General features: G+C 39.0%; 1 protein-coding gene across 1 annotated transcript in view; it reads left to right on the forward strand.

The window, feature by feature from the left end:
- ADAMTSL1 (ADAMTS like 1) overlaps positions 1-16,076 on the forward strand; it is a 370,874-nt gene that overhangs the window by 333,414 nt on the left and 21,384 nt on the right. Inside the window, exons 21-24 of the mRNA XM_057373470.1 lie at positions 3,407-3,534; positions 7,011-7,139; positions 11,894-12,073; positions 13,876-14,010. Coding sequence (XP_057229453.1) covers positions 3,407-3,534; positions 7,011-7,139; positions 11,894-12,073; positions 13,876-14,010 — 572 coding nt within the window. The remainder of the gene's footprint in view (positions 1-3,406; positions 3,535-7,010; positions 7,140-11,893; positions 12,074-13,875; positions 14,011-16,076) is intronic.

The following is a 16,076-nucleotide window of genomic DNA, read 5'->3' on the forward strand; positions in this document are numbered from 1 at the left end:
TTTTGGCTCAGAATGCTCTTGCTGCCTGCAGTCAGCTGGTTCAATGAAAGCTGCAGGTCAAGCAGTCTTACAGGGCTGCTGTAAACTGCAAGGTTGTCTGAGTGTGGTGTGTCTGGTGTGCTTGAGCTGTCCTTCAGCTCTGCAGTTTTGTTTCTTCATGCTTTGCCAGACACTGAATGGAGAAGAGGAACCGATTTTCCAGCCACCTCTGTCTTAATGACAATAAGAAAATAAATATAGGTGAGCTTTCCTGAAGCATTTTCAAAGAGAGACAGTTTTGCTGAAGTTCTTTAGGTCACACCCTACTGAACATACAGATTTCAGAAGTACTTGGTTGGTATTGTGATTTTTGTAATGTAGGCTGCTGGTTTTAGGTTGGGTGACAGCTRCCTGTTTTGTATATGCAAACCACTGAGATAAAGGCCTTCACTTTCATGCATTATGGCCATGGATTTTGTCCAAGCCAGTGATGTCCAGTAATGATGGTTGATGTATGGCTCTATTCCCATTGCCTCATTCCATGAGCTGTTTCATCCACCTGRAGGTATGATTCCTGCTGCACAGCTATCCTTGCAAAAATTAATTTATTCGGSTTTAGTCTAGGTATAGTCACAAAAAGATAGAACAAAGGCCTAAAAAAGTGCTGGTTTTTAGTTACTCAGTAGAATGAAAACATCTGACACAAAAAGCTGCAGCAGCTGGAAATATCTGTGGTTCCAGTTAAAGATCCCTGACTTGTGTCTGCATATTCACCCTGAATGAATATTTAACAGAAGTGTTCATTCTCTCTCCTAAGGTTAAAGTGTCACCTTAACACCCGCATGGGTTCTGACTTCCAATTCAGAGGCTGCCAGTATTTAAACCAAAGTCTGTAGACTTCTGTATRCGTTGGAAAATGTTTTATTTTAAAGAAAATTCAGATTAAGTTCCTTAGGAATCAGTTTTAAAAGTGGAAATCTTTGAGGAATTTATGCATTGTTTAGTAAGACTCAAGTATGCTGCAATTTCTGTCACTGGGGACCCATTGGTATTTGATAATTTGCTTCTCTAAAACAGAAGTATATTTTATAAATGGACATGAAGCAGCATGTGAACAGTAAGTGATACAGAGTTAGGTGTGTACCAGGTGCCATGTGATTCAGTCTTTGATACATGTCCTGCAAAACACGTTTTTGTCTTGGAGTCAATGCAGTGTGGAGCAACTGAGAYTGATATCTATTAAGCTGTATTATTTTCAGTCCATAAATGAGTTTCTGAAGACATGCTGGTGACATATAGAATTGCTACATCTGGTATTTCTTTTCCAMCCCTGACAAACAACTCAATACCTAACAAAAATAACAATCTATGAGCAAATAGGGAATCCAGCCAAGTAATTCCATACTAAGAGAAATAATRAAAGTTCTGCTTTCAAGAAAACCAGCTATGTGAAATTGTGATGCACAAATAACAGGATTATTGAAAAGAAGACATTATGTTTGTTTCTGGAAAAGGACTTGTGTTGAAAAGGTAGGAAGATGGAACTGTGTTGGAATTTATTTTTTWAAAAAAGCAATCATCTACCTGGATGATTTCTGTTTTTAAAAATATTTGTGCTGAATCTTGAGGTGATTTAAGCTGACAGAAATTTACATCACCAGAGGTGATTAACAAAAACTATGCATCCTTGTGTTTTATAAGGTGTAATATTAGGCAAGTTCTTTCCTCAACCTGAAGGTGTCAGAAACATTAATTAAAATGCTTTTAGGTGTCTTGTAAGCATTAGTTTGATGCAGACTGGAAGATGTGCCTATATACTGTATTTGCACACATGCAGACAGAACACACAGAACTTTAAACGTTACACGCTGTTATGATTTGGGGCAACTTCTGAAGATTTAATGAATTCCATGTGRTGATTGAAGCAGCCAGTGTTAAACTAAAAAATGTACATATGAGATACTGATGCATGCTAACACCAGTTCTATAAGTAAAAAAATYTTTTAATTGCTGTCACTGTTAGCAGTGGCTATCTAGACAGCCCTGCTTATGACTAGGATGTAAGAAAAACATCTTTGACAGCAGAAGTGAGAAGGGAATTATTTCAGCCTTAGGCGGTTTTTTGGCAGTGCAAGCATGGATCCAAWTTTTAAAGTTTTAATGTTTGTTTTTCAAATGTGCATTTTTCTAAGCATTTATAAAACTTGTGTAACAACAGGCAGCTCTTTTCTTTTATTAATAATGACTATTTTTATTATTACTCACCAAAGGGTAAAAAAAATGTTAACTCTGGAGGTTTTTTCCTATAATAGATTTTACTGGGTGGCCCTAATCTGGTTTGTTTTAGAGATCTACCACCCACAGTGTTGTGCAAAATCAAGTATCTGTGGCTTTTTGGTCCATGAGACAGCAGCTTTTATTGTGGGGATGGGAGTGTAAAGAAACTCATCAATTCCAGGATCTGTGAGCAGAGTTTTATTGCATGTGTTTTACAGGCATATCCCTCCCCCACTTTCACCCTTGCCACTGTCAATCACAGCCTCAGCCAACAGTTTACAAGCAACAGCTGCTGGAAGCTGCTGATGAGAACAGCATGATTAGATTTTATCAACAGTTTCAGCTAAAAAGAAAACTAAGAGAAAGAAGCAATAACCATGAAATASACTGAGATGAAAACAGGGGTACCTAAGCATTGATAGGACTGAATTCTTTCTGAAGCAGGTACTTGTCAGAGCCTGATGAGTTACACCACTGCAAAGCCAGACAGTGAAAAGAAGCATAAGAGCACTAAGGCCATAATAATTCCATTAAACCACAGCCAGTACACTGAGATCATGATMGGTTCCTCTTGGTGGAATAGGAAAGAAAGGGTTGGTTCAGCCCTAGGAGGAGCTGAGTATTCCTGTCTATCTTCACTATTAGGGCTGCAACAAGTCTGCCGAGTTTGTATGAGCTGCCCGTCAATAAAACAATCTGAACCTAATTCAGGCTTCAACACTGGGCCTGTGGTTCACTTCTTTCTGCATTGATTCAGCATGTTTCATGATTTTTCCCTTGCAATAATACGGCATTTTCTTTGCTATTGCTACTCCAATGTTGCAGAATTGGAAGACAAGGCTAGGGAATTCACTCAACATTGTGCAGGAGTGGCACAGCAGAGGAGGAGGTTTCACTGGACAGATGTCCTARTTACTTGGCAGTCTTTCTCTAATACACATAGTGGAACTGGAAATGAGACTAAAATTTAATTTAAGTAATCACAACTTACAGTCTCAATGTAAGAATTTAAGTTTCTTCATAGATTTTTAAACATAACTTGAAGGCCTGGCCTATAAAAATATTACCTATGCCTGAAAACTCACAGTTGATATGTTCATGTTCCCATGGACAAAGAGAGTATTACATCTTTCTTTCTGCTTTGTGCCAGGTTGCTCCTTCAGCCTGATGACTCCTTGCAGATTCTTGCACCTGTGGAAGCTGATGTGGGTTTCTATGCTTGCAATGCATCCAATGCCCTGGGATCTGACTCTGTCTCCATTGCTGTCACCCTAGCAGGTAACAGTTCAACCTCKGATTGCAGGATTGTCCATGTTGCTTGTGGCACTCTAGACAGAAGTTGTTTGTGGGGCAGCAGATGGCTGCTAAAGCTGTGTGATGTGGGTCAACAGAGGCACACTGGGGAAAACACAGGRTGTGAGCTCTGTGAAATCCTGAGGCATAGTCCAGCTTTCATAGATAGTGTGTGAGGTTTATGTATTTCTGCAACACATCAACGTTTTTTCTCACTTGCATCTGACATGCTCTTATAACAGTGTTTATCCTGGTTATTCACAGCCTGTAGGGGCAGTGCAGTCCAAGCTTCCCAATTTCTGCCCTTCAGTTTAAACCTAGCACTGATCTCAGCAGATTCTAAGACTTACTCAGGTGTACATTAGGCAAGCCAGGAAATTTACAGAGCTGAATAACTGTATTTTACAGTGTCATATTCGATCAGAGACATAACTGACACTGTTTCAGTTGTAGCAAATAGACGTTTTCAAACAATTAGATTCCACGTTTCTATGCCTCTAGCGACAGCGTCTAAAGCAGACTAAATATTCTGTGCTGGTTTAGAATTCAGTTCTAAGGAAAACCTATCCAGATAAAAACCAGTGKCAGAGGGAGTTAGAAGGATGAATCCAGCTTCTTCAAGGTTCACWGGCAGACATCAGCGGGTCACAACCACATCAGGACTAGCAGAAGGGTGGAGCAGAACACGATCATGAAGAGCTGTTGAGTAAGATACAGGAGCAGAACAACGACAGCTAATGACTGTGACAGGGGAATCCTATCACAGGAACAGAACAATGACAGCTAATGACTGTGGCAGAAGGAGGATCCTATTTATCACCAAGGCAAAAGGAAGCATTTTAGGAATGCTGGAGAGCTTATTGTTTTTGCAGTCTTACCATGTCACTGCTTCAGCGTGTGGAAGTTCTTGGAGGCCTCCAATGCATGGGCAGCAACCACCAGCTGCCAGTGTATTCGTCTATGTCTAGAGTAAAAAATAGCTGTTGTTAAGCTTTAATTTTAAAAAATAATTTTTTACACCCAGACACAGAGAAAATTTTTAGTTAAGAAATAAAAGCATAAACATAAAATGTAAGAAGGCAGCAGTGAATAAAAATGAAGCTCAGATGATCAGTAAATCAACTAGAAAGAGACTTTGTCTTGTCCCTTAGGACAGGTAAATATTCCAGAGCAAAAAAGAAGGATCTGCATCAGAACTACATATTAGCTGTAGGCAAAACCAGAGACTAGTTCTTTTTACACTACTGCTATTAGAAATGCCTTTGCTGAATTCCAGGCAGCAGTGCTGCTGTTAAGATAGTGTCATAATTTAGACAAGCAGCTCCGCACTAAATCTCTTAYGTTGCACCAGCATGAAGGTGAATATGAGGTTAAAAAATCATCAGACAAACTGTTATTCAGTCCACATTGTTCCAGCGAGTGTGAAAGCCATGGTCTTTGTACAGCATGATTTGTGGAAACAATTTTGTGTGACACTGTAGAAGAAYCAATGGAGCATTAGGTATGCATGTGGCACAGGAAGGCTATCAGCTTTTTGGTTATAATTAATTATCAAATCTATAATTTAACCTTTTAGGTGAATTAACAGTCATGCTTCCCAGACTTCAGCAGAATGCCTCTTAGGAACTGGTATACATCTGCATCTCACGTCCAAGGCAAAGAGAGCTGAACAGCCCATAAAATGAGGCCATAAATATCAAAGTGAAATACTGAGCAGTTTTTGGAACAAAGTAACAATCATTTTGGCATAATGGAATTATTTTCTCAAAAAAACCTGGRAAGCTGAGATCATCTTTAGAGGAATGAAGAGTGGGGCTGAAAGCTTATTTCATTGAAGAATTTTCTGATTGATTTAACACATGCATGGAAAAAAAGGCAGTGGAATATGCTCCTTTTTGTTTTCTCAATGGTTTCCTACTCATTTATGGGTTGAACAGCTAAAAGATTTTTAATCCTTTGCTGGGATTGTGGAAGCCAATCAGGAAAATAAAAGGCTGATGGATAGCTGAAGAATTTTTCTTTCTTTTCTTTAGAGTTTACCACAAAGTATCAAAATTTTGGAGCTATTTCAACAATAGAATATATTATTTTACTGAGCAATTCTTGGGCATTTAAATCATCAAAATAAAGAAATTCAAAGTACAAAAAAAMCACCAAAATGATACAACAGGAATTCCAGTTGAATGGTATATTTTAAAAGACATGGAAATACAGCTGTATGGAAAGTTTTATATTTGAGGCTGAATTAAATTTTCATGAGCTCAGTGAAATCAAATTCTTTTTCTCACCTCCATCTTTTCTCCCTTGGTCAGCTCCAAATTAACATACAAATAAAGCCAGTGAAAGTATTAACAGTTGAAGTATTAACAATTTTAGACATTAGCCTAAAACTGGAGCTTTTGGAAGCATAGGATGATATCTGAAGCTGTTTTGTATCTGATCATTTATTTTAAATGGAAGAAAAAAAGGTGTTTATAGATTGTTGGAAAATTATGGGTTTGAAAATGCAACATTGAGTCGAAACCACCRAAGTCCCATGCCTTTTAAAGCAACAGTGTTGTGTTCTGCTCCTCCTGCAGAGCATTTGCTCTGAGACAGGGAGTACCTTAACTCAGCTCTTGCCAGTTCTGCTGCATTAGTCCTCTCTCTCAAAGCTAAGCTTGAGCACCTCTGACCTGTTTTGTGGGCGTCCCTTTACAGTACCTCTGCAAAAGGAGTTGCAGAAGGCTTCTTGAGCCATAGATGCCACAAAGACACAGACACAGCAGCAGTGAAACACCTTGATTCTCTTGCTGTCACCAATGTTGAAAGCTCACTTTACTGCAGGCAAAGCAGTGGTACTATTAGAGATTTACTTCTTCCTGTCAGATAACTTGTTTTGTTTTGTTTTATCCAAAACCTGAAGCAACAGTGTTACACATTAGTACTGTTCATRTCCCTCATCTTCTTGTGCTAGCCATTAGGAGAAAACTTTCTGGTTATGGTTTGGTCTTCCCCATCGCAGTGTTTCCACTRTAGGTTAAAGAAACCGTGAGTGATRTGCAGAAACAGCTTGCATGTTGCTCTGARCTTCCTCCACTGTTGATGTGCCCACAGCCATSTCTCAGGCTGCTGTGTTTGGTCTTTGGCAAAATGTGCTGTTGCAGCTGCAGTGCCAGGCAAGCCTCATAGTGCAACTCCACTTGTGCTGGTGTTTATTGATTCAGCTGGTTCTCCTGCATGTCCATATGGYTGTAATGCTATTCTGCCTCTGCTTCAAGTGTGCTTTTTCACTTTTCAAGACAGCTTTACCCATGGAATTTGGTGGCACTGAAATATTATAAGAAGCAGGTGGCCTCACACTTCAGTACTTTCCCTTATCCACCTGTCTCTTGTGTGTACTTTCACAGTGTTTCAACCCATGTATCCCATGTAAGTCCAATGTGCTTGACATGTTAAACWGTGGTACTTCTTTTATGCAGGAAAGCCGCTGATAAAGGCATCAAGAGCCACYGTGATCAACACTGAATCCCCTGCTGTCGCTGTTGATATTGGAAGCACGGTTAAAACCATCGAGAAAGCAAATGTTACCATTAACTGCCAGGTTGCAGGTAAAAATTATTCTGTTTCCGCGGGATTCTTTGCTAAATTGGTATCTCCAGTTGCAGCTGAGTGAAATTGCGAGTTTTTCCTGGGTCTCAGGCAAACTTCATTGCTTTTAATAATCCTTATCGTAGAACTTGTCCTCCTTTAGTCCATATCAAGCCGGGCAAATCTAGTGGCTTAAGGAAATTGGGCAGAGTCAATACGACAGGCATTGTTTTTAGAGATACACCATATGCTGTAGATGCCACAAAACTGATAYACATGGCTACCTCTTGGGGATGTTTGGTGACAATATACAAGCATGGACTGATTAATTTCATCATCGATGGTATTTTTAAAGATCACTCGAGTTACTTCTTCTTTTCCTGCCAAAAAAAAAGCATGGTAGCACACTCTTTCTCTACTGTTTTTTCCTTTTTCTTTCATCTTGGGAGTGCAAGAGTTCAGAGGAATTCTACCGAAACAGGATTCTCCCTAAAACTGTTTTCCARTCAAAGACTGAATATTCCTCAGTTTTACAGTGACAGTTTGCCTCTTTCCAGTGGCAACCAAAATAGGTTGACCTTGTCCACGTGTAGCAGTCCTATGGCTGTTGGTGGGAATGATGCTGATATGGGGAGGAGGAAGGGAGAGAGCTGGGAAATTTCTAAAGACCTGGGGCCAGACCATGGATTCATTACACTTTTATGCATAGTATGAGGAAGCATAGGARGGATGGGAGCCACTTACAAAACATGAAGTGAGCCAGTGGTGAGTGTTACATAAATATCTGCTGTGGAGACTTATATGAAACACTTTAAACTCTTGCTTTAGTTTCTTATCCCTAGCAGCTACTTCAGATAACTCTAAATAATCATCTTCACTGCAAATAAACAAACATCCCTGCTTTTTAACATTTTGTGCTCACTTTAAGCACTTAGTGGTTTTAAGTTTTCCTTTTTTAAGTGCTGCCAACCAAACCCTCAGGCAAGTTCTAAGTACTTGTCTCAAGCGTTGTTATTTGTTCATCCATCCTTTAGCGRAACATGCACAATAGCTGAGCATATTACTTTTGCAAGAGCAAAACACTAGGCTGTGATCAGAGTTTACTGATTATTCTCAGTGGGCTGAATGGAAGAAAAGCAGGGTATAACTTTCTCTTAGGTTCATGAAGGAGGAAGTTCAGTTATTCCTTGGCCTCTCGGCCAACGTAGGCACTAGGCACTCTCTTGCAATCAGACTCTTGTCCAGTTATTTTCACAAAAAAAGATGGAAGTGTTTTTCTTTTTCCTCCAGGCTTCTCCATGCTCACCTGCACTGACATTGTGTGAAATACTACATGAACACAAATTATTCTAGATTTCTCTCTSTGTGTTCTCTTAGCTGCCCAGGTTCAGAACCCACAGACTGAGTCAGTTATTGCTGATTTAAGAAGTGCAGCCATTTCACTTCAGTATAAAGGCATCATGTAAACAACAGGATGTGACTAAACAAAATTGCCACAGTACTTACAAAATCAGAAAACTACAGGAGGGAAGCACAGAATGGTCAAGGGCACAGATTCAAAGCATTTTCTGAGAGGAAAATGATCACTAGCAATTTTGTAAAGCTTACCCACTGTGACAACGTCCACACTGGAAAATCTTAGCAGTGTCTTCTCTTCTAGGAGAAGACTATCTGTCTGTAGCATTACTGGATATTGGAACCTTCTGTGATACAGAAGAAATTTTCTTAAATCCCAGTTTTCTCCGTGGGTGGAAAAAAGATYTTCTGCTACCGCCTCCATGGAAAATGTTGACTTTATTGACTCCAGAGATTAATGCTGTTGAAATTATGATAAAATCATAAACCACAAGCTGCGATGTTCCAAAGGGAATAAGAGAGTGAGTACTGAGGRCAGATATGTTTTATAGGCACTAGAATCTTAATTTCATTAAAATAGTGTTAATAGTTCAACAGCAATTTTTAAAAAAACTACCTTGGGAAATGAACCAAGAACAGCAATTTATATCAGCTGTCTCACCTATACCTGGAAAATGTACCATCTCATAAAATCTGTAGCAGAATGTGAGAATAAATGCAATTTTCCTCCTAATGTAAGCACCATTTTTTTTTGGTTTAACTTCAGCTTCATGATTGCCCAATCTTTTATATATTTTTGATCATCCCACTTAGAATACTTAGTTGCAAGGAGAAGAGTAGCATGCACTATTTCTTCATTCAGCAAATTTGTTGTATCCTAGTGACTTTAGAGTAGGTGAAATTTACAGCTGTGTAGTTTGCCAAAGTTCCTCACTATGTGTTAACAATGAAATGGTTACTAAATCATAGTAAGCTAAAATGAAATGGTTAATGCAATAACATCTGGTAATAAAAAAGTGATTAGAATGTGAGAACAAAGTTAACAAAATTAGAAAGCAAAACTGGCATATCCAGAAATTACATGGAGACTTGTCTGGATGAAAACCATTCCTCACACAGTCTTGTAAAGCTGTAGCTTTTCCCTTCTAGTACTTTTCCTCTAGTCATGTTAGGCTGTCCTGAGCCAGCACAAGTAATGAGAGTTGTTCCAGGTCAGTTTGGTGACAGTTAATGCCATTGTTATAAGCTGTGATTTTGTCACAGTGCTGCACAGTCTGTGGTACAGAACCATGCAGGTATTGGGTCTGGATGTCTCAGCTCATGTAAGGACACTGCTCATCTTAACTGAGAGTCAGCAAGAATAGATATTTATAACAGAAATATCAAGGATCAGTTATGATATTTTCTAAAGCTACATTTACTGTCAAGGGACAGAAATATACACTCTACCAACAGGCGTTGATGAGCCTAGAGAAGGTTTCTTAAAAATAAGAGATAATGGAAGAATGCACTACCAAAGTCTAGGRATTAATTTTATATTGCTCTTTAACTTCTTAAGACAAGCATAAGCACCGTCAAAATCTGTGTTCTGAGTTGAAATCAATAGATATTAATATCTAATAATAGATATTCATATATAWAATAGAAAAGGGAGAACAAAATCATTGTGGATGCGTTAGAATTTAATTGGTACCTGATGTGAATTGTGAAGATTAAACTCTATTTCAATTGTACCACAAAGACAGTGTTGTGGTTTTGATCAAGATTGAAAACTGACATTATTTCACTTGACTTAAACTTCACTGCTTTGTCTGTAGAGGTGAAAGAATATCTTTTTTGGCCATTATTAGATGATTGTGGTCAATTCCAGACTTCTCCAAAACTAATCCTTGGGGATCTCTCAAAAGTCGCTCCAAAGTCTTGAAGATGTCTGTGACTTCCAGCTGGAAGATTTGCTCCAAGCTTCAGAAAGACAGCAGCATTTCTGGTGTGGGTAAATTGACTACTGCAGGCAATTTCACTTCCAGATAGGATGAGAGAGCAATGTAGATCATATCAATATCACTAAGGAGCTTTCTGTTGATTTCAGCACTTAAATTGAGCAAATATTATTTTGAATACCAGAAGCTTCAAGCAATCTGGCCCAAACTGTTACTGAAAATACATTTTGGCATTAAAGAAGGAACCCATTTTAAAAATCTTGTTCTTAGGGCATTCTGCAAAATGTCATGTATGATTAGTGACTGTTGGGTCAGAGCAGGTTTGGAAGGGTGGCTTATCATATATTATTTCCTGCCCTTTATCTCCTTGAGTCTTTGATGTTCCAGTTCGCAGTTCCTTCAATTCTCCTAAACATTCATTTCCTCTGTATTTCACTTATATGCTGGAGATTTAATTTTCTAGTTCTTACCTATGTTRTGGCCCATGTTTATTCATCAGCTGTATCAGACTGTGAAATTCAATTCACTATTTCAAGAATATTGTGGCATAGGAAACTAGTCAGCACTGTTAGAACCTTGCATTGCTATCCTTTCCCTCAGAGTCTCTGGTTTAGTAAAATTATCTCAATTGGCTTACACAGTTCTACTTGGTAGTACCCTGGGTAGCTTTTTCGTGTTGGATACATGCACATGGATGGAGGGAAAASCTGAAGAATAGATGTAGGTAATTATTCACTATCTAATGTCTTGCCTGCCCAGAAAAGTGAACTCCGTTTCCAGCTGGCACCTCGGAGACTTTCAGCCTCTGGGATATTTCTGCGAGGGAAACACTCAGCCCTCTCTCATCCGCGGTCAGCCAACAAAACGGATTGAAATGCTCTTGCTACCCCTTGCGGCAGCGCTGTGTTCGCTCATCCCTGAGCAGGCTGCCCCTGCTCCCATACCGAGGTTGTGCGTGTCACTCAAAAGAAAGCGACCCTGTAGCTTATTGACACTTACAACTTATCTTCCCTAAAGGAATTTGCTGTACCTGCAAGTCTGCTACTGTGGAAACATTGACGATGGAGGAAGGACACACATGTAGAACACAAGTCAAAAAATGTTTTTATAGTATTGCTGGACGTTTTGTAGGCAAAGTGTATCTTTCTTAGACTCAACAGCAGTACCTCAAATTAAGGAGATCTGACTTTTAACCCTTTCTTCTTCTGCTGCTAGTGGAGTGCAGAGGAATCTACCTTTCTAGACCAGGACTGTCTGAGCAGCTACCTGCAAGAAGTGAATTGTATCTGTATTTATTCTGTTGTGTTATTTGAGTCACTGCTCTAATGGACTATGGCTATATGAGATCCTCCTTGTCCTTTCCCCTGTTTCTTTTGCCTTCACTCAGTACTTCTCTTCTTCTTCTCCCACTATTTTCCTTGTGGWATTTTTTGCCTTGTAATTCTTACTTTTGTTACACTTTGTCAATGTTTTTCCAGGTGTTCCTGAAGCAAAAGTTACTTGGTTAAAGAACAAGGTCAAGCTGTCCTCTGCTCACCATCTGCATGATGGGCTCCTGCTAATAGCAAATGTTTCCCTRTCAGATCAGGGGCTATACTCCTGCAAGGCAGCTAATCTTCATGGRGAAGTAACTGAAAGCTCCCAGATCCTGATTCTTGGTGAGTCCAGGGTATTTTGGTATTTTGCACTTGCAACTAAAGTAATGTGCTACTGGCACATCCAGATGGCAGAACTAACTGGAGGTTGTGGAAAAAGGAAATGGCATGCAGRCAGACCTTCTTCTGTGAAAAGTATCAGTCTGCATTTGGGCAGCATCCGCTGAAGCAAGGTGGTGGTAAAAGGAAAATCAATGAGGAGAAAATRTCTAAACATCGAGACTGCTCCTCCCAGTCCCAAGATACTCAGTTTAACTCTTTCAGACTTGCTAAGAAAAGCATTTCTTAGCCATATCTGAAAATGAGTGTCTTGAAATGAGAGTGATGTCMCTTTTTCCCTGTGAAGTAATCTGCCTCCATTGGGCAGCCTTCCCATTCAAGTCTGTGATACTTTCCTTCACTAAGGTGTATAAAGCCAGTGCACTACAAAAAATTACATCCCAAGTTCTGTGAATGGTGATGTTCACTTTCCTCTGTGTTTTTAAACAGGCAGAAAGCCCGTCTGAGTGATTTGAAAGACAATGGCAGCTGTGAAATATGAGTGCAAGTGTTACCTGGCGGGAGTTGGATGTGTGGAAAAGGGTTTCCTTTCTTAGGAACTCATCTTCTATCATTTCTGCATGCCTGGCAGATGAATGGTCACGCCAGACTTTTTGAGTAGTTTCATGCGTTTGATGGTGAAGCCTCAAATTTTTAAATCTATGCCCCATGACTGGTGCAATACCATTACAGCATCCACTGCAGCTCTCATCTTTCATGAGTAGAGCAAGCTTCCAGAGGATGTACAACAATGAGATTTCACAGTTTCACAGACAATACTAAAATGAAGGTTCACACATGACTCTTACCAATCCAGACTTACTCTAGGATCTCAGTCTACAGAAAATAATCTGGAAAAAAAAATCAGCTGAATTTCAGCATATAAATAAAGACTCCCACATGATCTTTAAATCCTTTTCTGATCATTATAAATGGCTTAGCTTTTAAAGATGGTAAGTTACTGTGAGTTATGCAAGCTGCTTATGTTTGTAAGCAAATGACATTTTTAGCTCCTTGATGGAGCAGAACAGTCCAGGCATCCTTGACCTGCACTTCTGGCACTGAATGCTATCAGCAGTAGAAAACTTGCCTGGTGTGTGCTGTGGTCTAATTGAAAGGGGATGAAGCCACTGTTGATTTAAATCAAATATCCCATCGTTTTCATGACAAACAGAATTGGGAATGCTAGGCATTGCATCAATATTTAAAGTAGTATTATGATTAGTAAACAGCTAAATCCTGTAGTTCTCAGCATAGACTGATCCTCTTGAGCTCTGAACTCTTAGTCCTTTGGAGTTCTGCCTAAGTATACCATAGGATTTGGCAGGATTATAACCATATTTAATCAGGACTTGATCCAGGTTGTAGCAGAGACTAAAAAGTTTTTCACTAACTGCCGTGAACATTTGATTCGGCTTCTATGCTGTATACATTTGCTTTGTCTTACRAGCTGCTTTATCTCCTGATACCATATGACTTTGTCACACAAAAAGAAGAGTCGGCCACAATGCTGAATGCTGCAGTACCCCTCATAGATAATTTCTTTTAGTTTGTGATCATATTGATCCAGATGTTATTTTAATAATATCTCCATCACTTTTATCTAATATGAGACAAAACGCTTTCAGTAGTTATCCAAAGTTGCTTAATCTGCCCCTCTAAAGTTGCAGCACAGCAATATTTCAGTGATGGGGGTTTTTTAATGTCCCCAAGATGTTTTCTGCTGTAGAGTTGCTCATCGTTTCATTCTCCCAATCTGTTATCAGAGCCTCCACGATCTCTTCCTTACCTAGAAGAATTGACAGCAGTGCTTACCAGTGCTGGGCCCAGCACTCACTCAGTGCTGACCTCTCCTTCAGGAACAAAACTGACTGTCAGTCCAGGGAGCTCTGCTCTCATAGGTAAGTCAAGTGCTTTAAGATTTTTTTATATTTTCAAGTCTCTAGAGTTTATATTACAGTTATGCATCTGGTTAACCATTACATTAAGTATTGGTTATCCAGACATGAGCACTGAGACAACAGGCATCAAACCAACAGTGCATTGTCAGTCATAATCACTGCCAAATACCTTCTACTTAGTTTTAAAAAGAAGGTCCTTTTATTAGTCCAAAGCTCCATGCAAAATAAGGGCTCCATGGTGCCACCCTTTATTTATATAGCACCCTGTAATAAGCAGTCCCTGCTCTGGACRGCTGGCAATCTTATTCAAAGCAAAGACACGGCAGACTGGTGTGCCACTTGATCTAAAAGAAGAAACACTGGTAGCTGTGTTTCAATTTTCCTTCTACATTTGCGTAGCTGCCTTACCCTATGTCTCCTACACATACTAAATATCCTTCTAGAGAGCCTTTTCAAGAGTTTTGCCTATCCCTCTATACATGTTTTGAGCTTGCAAGGTCTCTGTTTTAATCTGTTCATTTTATTCCTCTTTCTTATTTCACGAATAAAACCAATGTTTGTGTGAAGCCATATAAGAAATAATGCCCAATTAAATGCTGTCTTCTTTCATCCTTTTCTGCCTTCCATATACCTTTACTCTCTTTATACAGCAAATTATCTTGTRTCTTGTAAACTCCTTTCAGACCTGTGGGTGTGATTTGTTTGCAAAGAGAATCTTACTCTTTTCTAAATTTCATTGTATGTTTATGATTTAATTTCATACATTGCTTTGAAGCGCTAATAATTGTCAGGCTCAGATAGTCAAACAGCTTCTCTAATGAACTTGTTACTGCATACCATGTAAACTTGTCAAGCCCTACAATTTCAGATCTATCTGTTCTCCTTCTAGAGGTAGGGATCTGAAACCTTTAACAAGAGATCTGCAAATGTGATGTCCTGTGTGTTAATAGATCTCTATACCTTCTGAAGCATTCTTTCCTTACATTTAGTAGAAAATTTAAGATTTTGCTTTCACAATGGAGACATTCTGTTTATGTTTTTAGTTTTGTGTGGTTTACTTTTCCCTAGTGCTGACATCTGCATATGTTTGCAATGACTTCTAGCATGCAGCTCTGGATTACATTTCTGCTTGCACAAAAGCTGTATCTTTCATGGGGAAAATATCTGTAGGTATTTATTAGCATTGAATAAATCATTTTGAGTATGGTTTTATTGTGCTCATTGATGTAAGACTGGGTCATAGTCCTGTTTCATCCATTTCCTCTCAGATTTCCAAAAAGAAGTGTTTAGGGGTTTCAGGCAGTTTTTATTGTTTAAAAGCAGTAATTGAATGATAAAGAGTGTTCTGCACCGCCTGTGCACTGTGGTATACAACCACCTCCAGATCAATTTCATTTGGCCCTGTACCCTGCTGTTCACTTCAGGGGCAAAGAAATTCCATGAATCTTAATTGTGAAATAGCAAACAAATTTCATTCTTCAGGCAGTTCTCTCAACAGTACTGTAGTTTTACTGGTTTGAATTAGAGTCTTATGGTTATTCAAGCCTAGGAAAACCTTCTGAGATATTTTTGCTAACAAAAAATCAGGATGGAATGAGCTACCCAGTCAGTTAGAAAGCTGGTCCATTGATTTTTCCATTCTACCCAATCAACTTTATTCCTGCTTTATTCGTCATTTATAATGTTGAGGTGTTTGTTGGCTCTACAGAGGTCCCATATAAGAACTTCAGGTATATTAATTATTTCATGTAAGATCGCTTKTCTGTGCTACTGTTGGGCACCAGTATCTCTTGGGACTCAAAAGGCATTGAAGTAGTCATGATATTTAGAAATCTAGGCATGTGAGTATTCATTGAGTAGAGAAGGAAAACAGTGCATTTGCAAAGGGAAAAAGTGAAATATGGAGAAAAGGAGGTATAAGTAAGCTCTGGTAAACATTATATTATACAAGATTTAAAAGACAGCAAAGGTGTAAAATCGTGTTAGAAACCTGGACAAAGTCAAGCATAGGTTTGCCAGAGTTTAAGAAAAATGGGAGTCAAAACTTCATTAAACACTGGTTTCAT

This window comes from Malurus melanocephalus, unplaced genomic scaffold (genome assembly GCF_030028575.1).
Source record: "Malurus melanocephalus ecotype Western Australia unplaced genomic scaffold, MMel_1.1 scaffold_198, whole genome shotgun sequence".
Lineage (NCBI taxonomy): Eukaryota > Metazoa > Chordata > Aves > Passeriformes > Maluridae > Malurus > Malurus melanocephalus.